The 14,883-nt window shown below is 34.5% G+C and overlaps 3 protein-coding genes across 8 annotated transcripts; 1 reads left to right on the top strand and 2 right to left on the bottom strand.

Moving 5' to 3' along the window:
- Window positions 1-2,394: 2,394 nt before the first annotated feature.
- Window positions 2,395-5,172, top strand: LOC123220233 (transcription factor bHLH104-like). Of its 2 annotated transcripts, none has more exons than XM_044642319.1 (5): window positions 2,395-2,595; window positions 2,689-2,757; window positions 2,839-2,916; window positions 3,020-3,164; window positions 4,749-5,172. In XM_044642319.1, exons 1-5 carry the CDS (start codon window positions 2,498-2,500, stop codon window positions 4,995-4,997), a joined length of 639 nt encoding a protein of 212 aa, XP_044498254.1. In that variant the 5' UTR covers window positions 2,395-2,497; the 3' UTR covers window positions 4,998-5,172. The 2 variants fall into 2 exon arrangements, with proteins under 2 accessions (XP_044498254.1, XP_044498253.1); XM_044642318.1 differs by having other exon boundaries at window positions 2,399-2,595; window positions 3,002-3,164.
- A 130-nt stretch (window positions 5,173-5,302) lies between these two features.
- Window positions 5,303-8,949, bottom strand: LOC123220232 (WAT1-related protein At5g07050-like). The gene is made up of 9 exons (XM_044642317.1): window positions 8,722-8,949; window positions 7,159-7,408; window positions 6,897-6,959; window positions 6,700-6,816; window positions 6,400-6,634; window positions 6,120-6,278; window positions 5,872-6,023; window positions 5,594-5,774; window positions 5,303-5,562 (listed from the first exon to the last, which is right to left on the bottom strand). Exons 2-8 carry the CDS (start codon window positions 7,362-7,364, stop codon window positions 5,597-5,599), a joined length of 1,110 nt encoding a protein of 369 aa, XP_044498252.1. The 5' UTR covers window positions 7,365-7,408; window positions 8,722-8,949; the 3' UTR covers window positions 5,303-5,562; window positions 5,594-5,596.
- Window positions 8,950-11,014: 2,065 nt separating this feature from the next.
- LOC123220231 (CASP-like protein 5B3) lies at window positions 11,015-14,814 on the bottom strand. Of its 5 annotated transcripts, XM_044642314.1 has the most exons (6): window positions 14,552-14,814; window positions 14,038-14,152; window positions 12,948-13,024; window positions 11,589-11,721; window positions 11,370-11,482; window positions 11,015-11,292 (listed from the first exon to the last, which is right to left on the bottom strand). In XM_044642314.1, the coding sequence occupies exons 1-6, from the start codon at window positions 14,557-14,559 to the stop codon at window positions 11,067-11,069; spliced, it is 672 nt and encodes a 223-aa protein (XP_044498249.1). In that variant the 5' UTR covers window positions 14,560-14,814; the 3' UTR covers window positions 11,015-11,066. The 5 variants fall into 5 exon arrangements, 4 of the variants coding, with proteins under 4 accessions (XP_044498249.1, XP_044498250.1, XP_044498248.1 ...); XM_044642315.1 differs by lacking the exons at window positions 12,948-13,024; window positions 14,552-14,814 and adding an exon at window positions 14,396-14,544 and having other exon boundaries at window positions 11,015-11,194; window positions 11,293-11,482; XM_044642313.1 differs by lacking the exons at window positions 12,948-13,024; window positions 14,552-14,814 and adding an exon at window positions 14,396-14,544.
- Between the last annotated feature and the right edge of the window lie 69 nt (window positions 14,815-14,883).

Below are 14,883 nucleotides of genomic sequence, written 5' to 3'. Positions count from 1 at the left end.
TTTTTATCATAAATGTTGCGTCCCACCCCCCTCACAGTTTTAAAAAATCTCAATTTAATTTCGGTTTTCAAATCTTCATCTTTGACGACCAATTGCCATCACTGATCATCAACTCTCTTCCTCTTGCCTTTTCAGTCGATTGGTCTTCTCTCTTTGGCCGTCTTAGCCTTCATCTTTGATTAACAAAGATAACTGAAAAGAAAAGGAAGAGTGACCAACAAGGCTGGAGGGATACACTGATGGTCGGTGGTGGCAAATCGTTGCTGGAGAGAAGGGGAAAGGAAGATTGAGGTGCAATTGAAATTTTTTAAAGATCTGATGGGCCAACTTATATGAAAAAAAGATAGAGTTTTGTAACCCTAGAATTTTGAGGGAAAAAGTCAGTTTTTAAATATAAAAATTATGAGTTTAGAAGGTAAAAATAAAAATTTAAAAACTTATGAATAATCCTAAATATGAGTTTAAATAAAATTTTTAAATAATGATTTTACCCATAACAGTACCAGTAAAATTTAATAGACAAGTGATTATTTAAATTTTTAATAATTAATAGATAAAAAATTAGGTTTACATCAAACTTTCGGTGCAACATAATCATATGGCCTAAAATAAAATTAAAACATGAGCGATGTTTCAGTGAGAAGAGGGGTAATAAGGTATACAACATTGAAAATGCGTATTTCAAATAGTCAATCCCTCGAAATTTGATTCTATACCCATAATATTTAGCAGACACAATTTTTGAATTTTCATAGTTAAGCATGATTTTAAAATTTAGGTCAGATTCACCCTTTCAAGCCAACCAAATTGAGACCATAGACAATAGTGGTATCGGATGACAATCCAATAGTTTTAAACCATTTTGAACTGTGCTTCAATCAGAAATATCATGTCAGATTGTAGGTAAACTATTAGACCAATTATGAGGAATAAATCATCCAAAGTGACAAGATCGATGTTGTAAAAGAACTATTGAAGAGCAGATAGGCACAAGATGAAACTATAAATAATAGGATTAGTGTTGGATAGAGTTAAAAACGGCGAAATCAATACCAAAAAGCATTTTTTTGAAAAGAAATCAACACAAGATGAAGCCAAATATGACAAGATTGAGATTAGGACGAGCCAAAAATGGCAAGATTAAGACCTTCTGAAAGAAGATCAACAGTTGAGGTTATTGTTTCTTGTGTTGATGAGCTGATTGAAAAGATAAAAAATGAAGCTCATGTTATATGATTTTTATTTTTAATTTTCAGATAAATTTCTATTATTCCATCAAAGGAATGCAGATATCCTACCAAATTAACATACATTTCCCATAAAATTTCATGGCCTTAAATCAAATTTGACCCTGTATTCATTTTTCTACGGAATCAACTAATATTTGAGTCAGATAGCATGTTTATTTTGTCTCCGGGTACGGTCTTTAATGAAATCAGGTATGAAAAAACTGCATTGACAATCAAGAAAGGTGGCTCATGGCTGTCTGCCAGTGACGACGTCTTAAAAATGCACTGAGCCACTGATACTTGATTGCGTATACTCAACGATCTGCACAAGTGTGACTCGCTGGCAACGGATGTGCAATTAATGGTGCTTGTTTGTTTGGCATCATCATCGCTTGCCTGTTGACTCTACTTGCTCGGCTGTTCAAGTCTTCCAATATTTCTTTCCGGCAGCCTTGCCTCATTTGATAATGATAAGCAAGTACCTAGGAGGCAATTGATTCTAATTCGTAAAACTAGGCCGTTCAATTGAATTGGGTAGACTTGTTCTATCGAAACAAATGTTTTGGGTTAAACAAAATTCGACATTATGATAGACTTAAATTTTTTTTTTTTTTAAATAAAGATTTCAGATTTGGTCTTGAATAAATACTGTTCAAACCCATTAGCACGCTCAGTTTCTATTACTTATAAGTGCATTTGGGTGGACCAAGGGCTATTGAATTTTTATTGCAAAATGTGTTTTGTTTTTGAATTTGGTTTAACTCTAAAACTCGGTATTTATTGAACTAGATTTAGAATCCAAAACTTAAAACTCAAATGGGTAAATTCAAAGTTTAAATCATCGAATCCATTTCAACAAACCCAATTGATAGACTTATTTAAATTCAATTTAGAGTCAATATTTGGATTGGTCAATTTTTAGGGTTTTCAGTGAGTTCATAGTGAAGTGAGATGTGATTAAATTTCGTTAATTTCAGTTAATTTATCCCTTAACATTGCCCAGCCTACTTGAGCCGGACGTAGTGATCAGCCAATAAATTTTGAACCACACTATCGTGTTTGGGTCACAGCCCCTCTGTCATTTAAACTATTTGGGTTGGCAGTGTTAAGTGAATCTGGGCTGTAAAAAGACGAGTGGGCTGACTTTCGCAGCCCAAAAGGAAACTATAACTACGCATTGATAATCTTGCGGCGGCGCTCAACCCAATCTTCCTACGTGCGACCTATTTTCTATCTCAATTCAAGCTCCAAATCACAGATGAAAAGAAATGGAGTTATTAGACGACGATTGTAGTTATTTGGATTATCTCGATTCAATCCTCGTCGATCAAAACACATGTTCTGATCTCTTTTGGTCCAATCCAAGGTACCGCTTCTTTTTTTCAGTAATTTTTTTCCGTCAAATTTAATGGTTTGAGATTGGGTTTGTTTTTTATTATGTGATTTGCAAATAAAATAGTGGCAGCGTGGGGAATGATTTATCATCGTCTGAGTTTGTGCCACAAGAACAAGAAAATACGCGTAAGAGGTAATAATTTTTTTCCTTAAGTTATAATAGGTTTAATATTTGCTTGTAAATATATTTCTTAACGTAGTTTTTGTTGTACAGGGCACGAAATGATTCCTGCAGGAAGCCGGGATCCAAAGCCTGTCGCGAGAAATTGCGACGTGAGAGATTGAATGACAGGCAAGCTTTAAATTTTTAAATTTATTTAATTGTTTTAAGAGAGCATTCATTTATATCACTTAATTTTGTATATGGGTTTGTGAAGGTTTCTTGATTTGAGCAGTATTTTGGAACCTGGGAGACCTGCAAAATCTGATAAACCGGCTATACTTGATGATGCAATTAGGGTTTTAAACCAATTAAGAACTGAGGCCCAGGAGCTCAAAGAAACTAATGAAAAGTTACAAGAAGAGATTAAAAGTTTAAAGGTTAGTTGGTTTACTTTGCTTCCCCGCTTTTATATCGTTGAGTTTTCCTTTTTCTTTATAATCTGTTTACTGTGGACGGATATCACTTGTATCATTCATTTTGCTTGTCTTTGTAACACTTTGCAGCTGTAACTTTGTTATTCTATTTGAGTTGTTTGTAATGACTTATTAATTTGCTGTATTTTCTTATCTGAAATTGTAGAAGCAAGCATGCAAGATGTATATGTAAGATCTATCTGAACTTTTATTGGATTAATATTCAGATTTATTCTGCACGAAAATCTGATCTGTTAACCATCTTAGGTGCTAGAAAATGGTAGATACAAAGTCCTGGAATTCAAAGTAATCGTATAGTCATGAGTATGAATTGGACTAGTGCACAAAGATGGATTAACAAGGGCAGTGATAAACGAATAATTTGGAATATATGCATTCTTTATAAAACAAGAGTAGCTGTGTTACTTTGAGATGACATCGTGTTAATTTAGATGGTATGGCACTGTTTAAAGTGGTGGAGAAACTAACCCAAAATTGCATGGTAGAGAAGCTCAACAAGCTTGCTTACATATGGACTATAGATGCAGAAGCCTAATATGCTGTATATAACAATAATGTAAGGAGAGATTTGTGAAGCATGCCAAACATATTCAGGCTTTGATTTGATGATGGAGAAATCAACCCTAAATTGAAGCTTTTGGTTGGATTCTATATTAGAAAGAAGATAAAAGGCTTTGACAAGTTTATACTAGTTGAAGGAGGTTGACATACATGTTGTAAGGGTTTATTTGCTCATTTGTCTGCTGTTTGGAGTTTGGGACTGAATTTAAGTATCAGTTACCTAATTCAATGTGGTACTACTTTCCCTCATCGGGGCTCTTTCATGATCCATGTTTTGAACCTTGGACATGCATCAATTATAAGCTGCCTCTGCAAAGATTTTATTCAACATGGCCATAGTTTATTTATGTTGAGTATGTTTACATCCATGATTTGGATATTCAAAGACTATTGTTATACTCATCCTTTTCTGGTTGGTCATTAGTTCAGTCAGGTGGATTTAGACCTTCTTGGGCCAACTTAAGTAGAGAGTGTATTAAATCTGTTCTATGATTTAACATGCCTGGACATAAATAGATTTTCATGAAACATACTGCCTACTTGCAAAAGACTGGTGTTAAGTAGAAACAGGGGGAATACTTGATTCTCTTTAGTATCAATTCAGTTATGACGATATTAATGCTAACATTATACATATTTGTGTTGAGTTGACATTTTTCTATGTCCATGCAGCATAGTTCAGTAGTTAGTGATAGTTATAATTTAATCTTGGGGCAGTTGTATGTTACAGATATTAGTATGAGATCTTTTCCACTGATTTGTGTATCATCTAAATAAATAATGATAAAGAGAGAATGGTAACATGTAGCTATTAAATTGCTTGGAATTGTGAATTTTATTTAGAATTCTAGATATTGTAGTGACGAATTAAGGTGTGTTATTTTCACATATTTTCATATATGCTTTGCGTAGATAAAGAATCAACTGGTCTCTTTTTTAACATTTTGTACTGTACTATATCTACAGGCTGAGAAGAATGAACTTCGCGAAGAGAAACTCATTCTGAAGGCGGACAAAGAAAAGATTGAACAACAGTTGAAAGCAATGGCCCATTCAACTGCTGCTTTTATGCCAGCCCACCCGGCAGCATATCATGCTGGGATGAATAAGATGGCTGTTTTTCCTAGTTATGGTTTGATCCCCATGTATCAATATTTGCCTCAATCTTCACGTGATACATCCCGTGATCATGAGCTCAGGCCCCCTGCAGCGTAGCTTTTTAACTTGGCATCCCCGCCTAATTCTAGTCATTTGAATAATTTCTCAATGATTTGTATTGTTAACTTACAAAAGTTTTGTATTTGCCCATCAAGGTGTACATACATTGCTTGTTCAATTTGCCTAATTTTTTATTTAACTATTGGCAAATGAATGGAAGGATTGACAGGAATATCTGGTCTCAATGACATACTCAAATCTCTGCATGCTTAATAGCACATTGGTCTCGGCTCTTGTGGAGTAAGAATTTCCCTCTGTTTATGTGCGCTCTAATAACCTCATAGCTTTGCATAATTGTGACATTAGAAGTTGAACTTTTTGTCTCTGCAGAGACAACTTTTTTCAGATAGCAATTCTTTGTCATTCAAGTCTACCATTACAATCTCTCTGTTACCTAGAGCAACAAAGCTTAAGACTAACGAAACAATGGAAGTGTGTATTGAAATTGCCCAAAACAATAACTGATGAAGCTATTATTTCAATGCTCAATACATTCGTTCTCCTTCAGTATGACATCATGATCATCCCTGTGCTTTGTTGCTTGGCAGAGAAATGAAATATCCTTTTGTTGCTTGGCAGAGAAATGAAATATCCTTTTATGGTTCAACATGCGGTATCTCCCTTTCAGCTGGAGTGGTTTTCTGTAGTTTGGGGTTCTTCTCATCGTATGCGGAATCAGAATTCCCTTCTGTTTCAATGTGCACTTCCTTATCACCCTCTTTGCCCCAGAGTAGCAGATACAAACCAAAGATAACAATAGTTGCCCCCAGTATGCTGAGCAAGAGTCAGGAGTCACACAGGTAACCTTTTAATGCAAAAATCTTCAATGAAAATTGAAAGCTATAAAATTGAGTCTGTAAAACAAAATTACCTGCCAGTGTAAAGCTTTTCACCAAAAACAAAGTATGCTAGAGTTGCCACTAGTACTGTACAAAGGGGGTTGAACATGGTCACAAAAACTGGCCCCCTTTCTTCTGTGCACCATAGTTGAAGGAAAATAATTAAACCAGACACCACCACTCCCTGCCATGCATCAACTATCATCAGAACTACAATGAGTTATAAGAAAACTGAGGCTAGGTTAATACATTATAAGGCTATTTAAATGCTATCACATACGCCATAAATGGTAGACCAGAAGTCTATATTGAATCCAATTCTCCAAGCTGCCGGTTTGTGTTGGATTATGATAGTGAAGAAAGCTGATTGTGCTGCCCCAAGAAAGCACATCCATGTTGTCAGTGATAATTGAGCAGGATATCTCTTCAATGTGAATGCCTACATGTTACCATAGAAATTAGAATAGTTGATTGATTTACAAAGAGTTTTGTGAGTTAACTTTTTTTTATTATTTGTTTTGAAATAGAATATTTGAGTTTTGATTCAGTTGGAAATGAACCTGCATAATGTACCAAATAGACCAAGTTATGCAGCTTGCAATAGTAAGAATTGAACCCTTCAACCAGTGCTCATGGATAGGAGTGTTTCCTTGAATATGGATTTGATGAGAATACAATAGATTTCTCATGATAGGCCCCTTATATACTGTCATGATCGTTACACCAGCCAAGGAAACCATGGTTCCAAGAAGTTTCGCAATACCTCTAGAATTTTGAAGATCAAGCGTCTCTAACCTGCAGATCAATGATGGTCAGACTTTCATTATAAATTTTTTATATAGATAACAATTAAGGCCAACCTGAGAGCAATTGCAATGACAAAAGTTAAGGCAGCTATAGTGTTGACCACTGATGCAACAAATGTTGGAGAGGTGTATCTCAAGCTTGCAAAGTACAAGTTTAAAGTCAATCCAACCCTGAAATCATCACAGCATTTAACCTTATCGGTTATTTTATTGTAAAGTTGCTCAGAACCATATATTTTACCAGTACATACCCCAGGAGTGAGAGAATAAATATCTCCACAAAAAGAGCCACTGTCAGCTTTGGCCTTGTTTTTCTGCAATATATCAGAAAGGAAAGATCAGTACTATGCACAAGGAAATTAAGCATATTGATCAATATATTGTTAGATATATCATCAACTTCTTAATGTTTTTATACTTAGCTACAGCCAACTTAATGATCAACTAAACCAAACCTGTAAGTCGAGCATTATGCTATTATCTGTGAACTTGTTACAGATATCTAATGAGTACCTTTCAAGGAAAAAGGCAAAAGGGAACATGAAAAGGCCTGCAACGATATTCCGGTAAGTTACATAGACATGAGGATCCATGCCATGATTGAAAGAGGCTTCTGTGATAAAATACAGAAGAGTGTAGCCAATCTGAGCAATAAGCATAAGGAGGTGTGGCTTGAACCTCATGTAAATGTCCCAAAGGGAACTTGCTTTAAGTGCCATAGGCTCCTCTTCTCACTTCTTCTTGTTTACTTCTTCACAATATGCTGAACGAAACAACAACATGCACTTATAAATATATAAGGTGAATGACAATGATAGAAGATTTGGGCTTCTAGATGCTTTTTTCAGTTGTGTTAAATATCATGTTCCAGTTTAAATTCCCTTTAATATACTGATCAATGACAGGACTTTATGTCTGAGTATGGGGATATTATAATAACTTGTTACACTAAAAAACTTTATTCTTCTAAATCTTTATCATCAGGAAGCTCATAGCAGCTCATGAGGATTCATTTTTCAGTTAAAATTTGATGCTTAGTCAGTTATTGTGAAATAGTGGACAACTTAACGATTTGCTTATTAAGTAATTTAATTAGTAAACTGTCAACTACATTGCTACTTGAGTTTGTGGATCGATGCATGAAATGTAATCACATCCCAGAAGAATCTCTTTTCGGATTCGTGCCTGTGCTGGTACATATTCTTAATAAACTTTCTAAAGTTCTTTTTAAATCAAAGAAATTCTTCTATCACACATTAATCCTGAAGTTATAAAATTTTCAAGATGCATATCAAACTTGAAAGAAAACCACTCAGTATTGAGGAAGACACTCAATAATTGTGCATGCAAAATGCTTAGGACAATTTTATGATTTTTTTTTCCCGAAATTCTGAGCAGGAAAATCTAGTGTTAGTTGACACTTAAAGCCATTGTAACTATCTTAAACAACATACTTAAACTGGAAATATGTAAGGCCTTAAATTACAGTCCTTTTCTTTAAAATCAAGATGTTTTCATGCTAATACATAAAGCATATCATTCTTATTTTTATTCCTTCGATTCTTTTTGTGGGCTTATAGTCTGATATATTCTTGCTACTTCCCCGGAGAATCACTTGTCTCTTAAAGTACCTAAATTAATCTAAATGCTTTCATCATATATGATCATAATTCTAACAGCGAAGTAAAGGAACATTTTCGTTCTTGATAGAATTGAGAATATTCCATTGATTAATATTCCTACTATGTGCCACTATATAATAAATGACCAAAAACCCAGTATAAAAACAAAATTGTATTCAGCTTCTGTAACATCAAAGAGCAGGTTGATTATATTTGCAATTAGTTTGATTCTCAGGACTACTTTACTCAACCCCCTCATGGAGTGGCTGCTGACAACAAAAAGGTTCTGCAGAAAGAATGAACAAATTCATCTTTTGTTATACTTTTTCAAGAATGACATAGAAAGGCAAAACGTGCAAGCAAAATACTATGTTAAAGATGTTAAAAGAAAACATCATGAACAACGTAGAGCTGAATTAAGCTAAAGAATAGATTAGGTAACAGATGACTTTACTTTAATCTAATGGCAGAAGTATTCCAAGCAGTGGAACCTGACCAAGCTGTTCATTGCCCCCAGTACTTTGCTTCTAATAGCTTCTATATTCTGAAACCAGAAATGCATTTATAAAAACAGAATCGATCCTTAGAAAGTGATAGACATTTGGAATTCAGGCCTGTATTTATAATGAACTCATAAGTAACCCATATGAGTAAATGCAAAGGCCATTTGTCTCCACAAGCTAAATGAGATTGTCACCATTAGAAACATGTCAATATGCATGCTGAATCATTTGTCAAGTGATTAATAGTTGGTAGCTAAGTAGCACGGAAACTTACAATAGGATGCGTTTCCACGTTTCGAAAACGTTTCCGTTTCCGAAACTTGTAGGAAACGTTTCGGGTCATTTCAAAATTTTTGAAAAATTTTGAAACACGTTTATTTTATAAGAAAAATCGTGAAATCGATTAAATACATATTTTTTGTATTTTCAAACCGAAAATGTCGTTAAATCTCACATTAAATTCATCTCTTCTTTACTTTTTGATGTGTTACTCATCTCTTCCCCGACATATCATATAGATTGGTGTGTATTATTGTTACTTTCTTAAATATCTACATGCGTTTGCTTAAGAACAATTTACAATAGGCTCTATGATTCTATTTTATAGTATTCTTTCTTTTTATTTATTTTTTATTATTTATTTTTATATTATACAAGTTTATGTATTTTTATTATAAAAAATTTAGTATTTATAAAAAAAACTCTTATATTTTTCATATTTATAAGTTTCCCCACATTTCCGTTTCCTATATTTTTTAAAAAATGCGTTTCCACGTTTTCGTTTCCGCGCTTCCATGTTTCTCCGTTTCCGTTTCCGTGCTACATAGGTTGGTAGCACCAGAGATCCACGGTCAACCTTTCACTGTAATATTTACTGTGATTTAGTTTCTGCTGGATAATGGTAGGATGTCAGTGGAATTTTAAGAAGATAGTTGAATCTGCATATATTGACAAGACTTCAACCATATCTAAGCTTAAATAATCCCCTGGAAAGTGGTTGATATTCTCTGCAACATCAAGAACTTCTGAAGCAGCTATAGATATTTGACTTTGTACTTACAAAATTTCTATTCTACACGTTTGTAAATTCCCTTAGATATGCATTATCATTTATATGTTGAGCCATATAGAAATGGGGGCCTCACAATCTTCCAGATCCAAATCCTATAATCAATCTGATTAACACATGATTCATATGATGCAACATATACAAGTGGATGGGGATTTGATTTTGATAGTGTTACATTTTAATATGAATTGAAGCGTAGGAGGAGCAAGAAAAATTCTTATTTGCATGGGGATTTGATTTTGATAGTTAAAATTCAACATGAATATATCAATTTTGCCTTTTATAATCATCCCTGGATTTTGCCAATTCCAGGCCTGTAGTATTTACATTAAATAATGGAATTTCTGAATCAATAAGTTAAAGACATCTCCAACTGTAAGAAATAAGTGAAAAAGGAAAGAAGAAACGTAACGAAAGACCCCATATATCATGATATAGTAACAAAGCAGCATGTTAAACAACTGGTATTCAGATGAGAGTTGGTGATTAGAGAAAGAAGATGAGGATGTCAGAGTAGTGTCAATAAGCAACTTCTGTGGCGTATATTGCTGGCAAGCTGGAAAGAGATTCCATAGTTGGTTGAAAAGCGATGGACCCCAAGCACACAAATGGGCGATCCAGGGGGTTTTGAAAATTATATGTTGCCAGTGCATGATAAACTTATAAAGAAGCCTTATCATTTCCCTTCCACTACAAGCGTGGAGAATTTGCTGAATGGCCACTCAAATTTTTTTCTCGATAATTGTGCTTGAATTTTTAGCTTCTCAACCATTACCCAATTCCTTTTTCGTCACCCATTATATTAAAACTAGAGGTGCGTCTGAATTGAGCCAGCTCAAGTTAAGTAAATCGTCAGAAAGTCATCAATAATTTTATTTTATCTAATGACTTTTCCTCGCCAACAAAAACTTTTCAACTTTCTCTCTGACTTTTCGTCTTTGACTTTTTTTTTCAACAGTTTTAATTTTTCATTTTTGATTATCCATCTTTTTCCTCTGTGGCTCTTTCCCGCAAACAGCTGCCACTTGAACTGGATTTTCTGGATTCACACTGAACTCGGGTCAGCCTATGTTCGGATTGAGCTTGGCTCAAATCCACCCCTATTTAAAGCCCTTAATTTTGTATATTTGGGTAAAGTTAGCAAAACTTTATATGATAATTTCTCAACAAGGAGCTTGTGTGCAAAACTTTATATGATAATTTCTCAACAAGGACCTTGTATCATTTTCAATTGAAAAAGCCCACGTTACATTTGCAACAAGCAAGAAGACAAGAAGGGAAAAAATAGAACATATGAGGAAGTGAAAGCAATCTATAACTTTTGAGTGTAGTAATGCTATATTCTTGCATTGTTTCTGTTGACAATATGAAAAAATCAAAATTTCCGTAAGATTGACTGATCAGTTTCAAAGAGATTTGAGATATCAACAGGCTGTACATGGAAAGGCCTAACCTGCAGCTAACAGCCAAAGCATTATTAGAGATGATATTGCAATTGTAATCCAGCTGAGGAAGGCCAAGGCAACTGACATTTGATATTTTTGACATTCCTCCGTAAAACTGCAGTGTCCCAAATCATTAAAATATAGCACCGTGACGCCGCCTGCAGCAGAAGCAGCAGCAAGAGATAATGTAGCAGTCACCTGTAACAATTCCACTTCACATGGAGCTTCACAACCATAATAAACACAAAACTATAATGGATTTCAGAGAATAGCCAAGAACAATTAAAGGGTTATAGAGACTAACCCAGTCTCCTACAACAAAGAGGCTGACTATAAGATGATTATGAAGGACCTTCTTTCTTATTAAGGCATATGCATCAATGAAGGCGAGCCCAAAGCTCCAGATAATTTGCAAACCCATTGAAGAAATTAGGTAGCTGCAGAAAAAATCAAGATTTTTGTCACAATATTGTATCCATTATCAAACCAACGTTAAAAGCTACCCCATTGTATATGATATATGAATTGCTCAGTTATAAAGAATTAGTCATGAGGGCATCATCTCTATTAAAAAATGTCTTTATACTAGGACGTTGATTCATTAAAGATACTGATGCTAAAATACTCCTTGCTATCCACAAAATGCCGTCTGAGAGACGTCCTAGAAGTGTCAATTACAGGATTAGTGGTCACAAAGCCAAATTACCACTACACACGGATCAATTCAGCTCACCAACATTTCAACTATATCAAACAGATACTTGTTAATACTAGCACTCTGATTATTCACAGTACTCAGATTTTACATCCATTTAGATAAAATTCCAAAAAAATCACCACATTTTTTTATCAAATTATTGAATGCCTCCAACCTTCAGCTACAGACAGTCCACATAAAACGGTATGAAGTCTGAATCATTTTTGCAAATGTATTCCTCTGCTATATCAACAATTGAAGTCCAAACAAGAATGCAGATATTGTCTTATTTGTCAATTGATAGTGCTTCATTGAAATTGCTTTGCTTCTAAAAATTGTCTATCTTCACCAGTTTGGCTTCGTAGTCTAGAGTCCATCTTTCTAATGTTGCTACTAGTTCGTAAGAACATTAAAAATGATGGTGACAATGCTCAAGCAAATTGTCCTTCATGACCCTGGAAATTTTACATCAATAAGTACATCTCATAGCATTTAGCAGCTTATATAGACTAGAAATTACCTAGCAGACAGTGAACTCTGCCACAATATGGTAATTAGAAAAGTTCTGTATCGGTAGATTATGATCATGCCTATGAACATAACAAAACGCATGTAGAAACAATATGTAACTAATAGATTCTAGCACAAAAGCTTTTCAGGTGTGACTAAAGGAGAAGCAGAATCACAAATTCAACTCCAATTTGTGTCAAATATGTAATAGTCTTAGACAAATTATATATCAATAAAACATGAGAGAGATAATGGGTATGCATGAATATTCTATATCGTTTGAGAATAATGAGAAAATTTGTTATATAGCTAATAAACTCTTAAACTGTTAAAATGCATTTTGAATTACAAGACCCAAAAGCACCCGAAAACAAAATCGTAATGGATTGTGTGTCTAAAGTGGACTAGACTATTGGACTAAGATATTACAAATGATATCAAAATCACTTCACATACTCGAATGATGGTGGGGGCAAAGTTAAGCAAAAATGCTGAGTCACGTACATAAATGGTGAATACCCCCCAGGCAAATCCTACATTGACAAAATGTGAAAGATGTTGGATATGAATGGATATCTCATATAATTTGGAAGTAAGGTTAGCAAACCTATGAGCTCACAAATTGTCAAGACGCATTTTAGGTTATAAAACCCAAAAACAAAATTGTGATAACTATGTGTCCAGAATGGAAAATATTTTGATAATAAGACAAATTATTGGACCCAGATGCTACAATATACATTGCACTTAGCCTTAACATCACCATCCCTTTGAGACAACTCCACACATTAGAACAACTACAATACGCCAATACACTCTTCAACACACAAAAGCAAACCCACTATTTCTTATCAGCATTTCTATGTATCAATCTGGATTCCAGAAAAAGAGAAACACAAAACTGGTGGAACAAGTAATTTCATACCACAATCAGAGGAATTGCAAGTTTTAAAAAATTGGAAATTATTTCCTCTTTTAAACATTAATTCCTGACATAAATTCGTCATCTCAATGGAAAACAGAGAAACTCTTTGTTTCAGAAATCATTTTCTACCTCTCCAAGACCTTAAATCAAATGCAAGGAACTATGATTAATCATCAAGCGGTTAAGCTCCCCAGCGCCAGGAATTCATCACCAATGAGGCCACTGTAAATTCGAAGACCTTCTTGAACAGAGAATAGGTATCGCAACTTCCAACCAAATAACCTAGAAAATATTCATGCCGTTTTGTCCTAAATTGCAACCAATTTGGTGATATTATTTTAGATGGATTATCTAACTAGAAAACCCTCCTATAAACAGCTGGAGCACGAGTAGATAATTGAATTATTCAGTACAATAATATGACTTTAACTCATTAGCAAACCATTACCAAGACAACAATAAACCAATTATGAATCATGTATCGGGCTTAACATGAACCAATTATGACGCTCACTTCTGATAGACAAAATACATAACATGAATCTCCAGTATCTCATATAAACAAGAGAAACATAAATTTTTATCATATGAAAGAGTTAGGATATAGTCAAAAACAAATACCAGAAAGCTGTGGAATTGACGAAAGCGGCAGTGGTAGCCATAGAAGCAATTGATCCAGCTGCAAAAACACACTGTGCAATCCTTAGAAATAGCCCAGTCAAAGTCCCCGGTGTCCCTGCAAAATCCTTCATCTTTAACCTTCAAAACAAATTCCCACAAAAAAAAAAAAAATTGCAACTCCTGATGGATCAGCAAAGTAAAATCAGTTAAGAGGAAACTGAAAAGGAAAAATTGGTTAGAAATTAGATGAAGATATGTAAGCGGGAAGAGGAAAGGACATAATTATGGGAACAATACTAAATATGGTTAGTAAAAGTGTTATTTGACACTGTTACGAAATGTCATAAAAGCCGTTTACTTGCTGTCTGCGGCTGCTCTAAACGACTTCCTAGACTATGTCGTAATTTACAGGAAAACCAACACCCACTCCACGCGCCTCTCTCACAAATGCTCATAACTAGTTTTCCATTATGTTAGAAAGTTGAACAAGCAAGGGTAGATGAACTGGACCAACATTGTCATTTGGAGATACTTGCTCCATAGGCTTCACTCATTCGGGCTTTGACTGGGCTATAACTTTAGGCTCGGATTTCACGTGGAGGGAACGGTTTGTTCACTTGGCTTTTATCTTTTGTTTTCTTTTTTTAATTAATGGAGTTTACTCAAAATTTTCCATAAATGTTGATGCATAAAATACTATTTCTCAACAAATGATGTACATGTAGGGTGGATTTGAGCTTAACCTAACTTAAACAACGATTAATTAGAGTTTGACTTGTTTAATAATAGTCAAAAAAGATGAAAAAACCCACTCCTCCGTTGTTGGGATGGTTTTGAGCTGATTCC

This window comes from Mangifera indica, chromosome 7 (assembly GCF_011075055.1).
Source record: "Mangifera indica cultivar Alphonso chromosome 7, CATAS_Mindica_2.1, whole genome shotgun sequence".
NCBI lineage: Eukaryota > Viridiplantae > Streptophyta > Magnoliopsida > Sapindales > Anacardiaceae > Mangifera > Mangifera indica.
Note: the sequence above shows the minus strand (reverse complement) of the source record. Positions and strands in the feature narration are given on the sequence as shown.

Coding starts and splice junctions, on each gene's coding strand:
- LOC123220233 (XM_044642318.1), top strand. CDS start 2,498: ATGGAGTTATTAGACGACGATTGTAGTTATTTGGATTATCTCGATTCA. Junction 2,596..2,688: donor CTCTTTTGGTCCAATCCAAG/GTACCGCTTCTT, acceptor CAAATAAAATAG/TGGCAGCGTGGGGAATGATT. Junction 2,758..2,838: donor CAAGAAAATACGCGTAAGAG/GTAATAATTTTT, acceptor TTTGTTGTACAG/GGCACGAAATGATTCCTGCA.
- LOC123220232 (XM_044642317.1), bottom strand. CDS start 7,364: ATGGCACTTAAAGCAAGTTCCCTTTGGGACATTTACATGAGGTTCAAG. Junction 6,817..6,896: donor TTTATTCTCTCACTCCTGGG/GTATGTACTGGT, acceptor TGATGATTTCAG/GGTTGGATTGACTTTAAACT. Junction 6,279..6,399: donor CTATTTGGTACATTATGCAG/GTTCATTTCCAA, acceptor GGTAACATGTAG/GCATTCACATTGAAGAGATA.
- LOC123220231 (XM_044642313.1), bottom strand. CDS start 14,492: ATGAGCATTTGTGAGAGAGGCGCGTGGAGTGGGTGTTGGTTTTCCTGT. Junction 11,722..14,037: donor GTCAATTCCACAGCTTTCTG/GTATTTGTTTTT, acceptor TTTTTTCTGCAG/CTACCTAATTTCTTCAATGG. Junction 11,293..11,369: donor GAATGTCAAAAATATCAAAT/GTCAGTTGCCTT, acceptor TGTTAGCTGCAG/GTTAGGCCTTTCCATGTACA.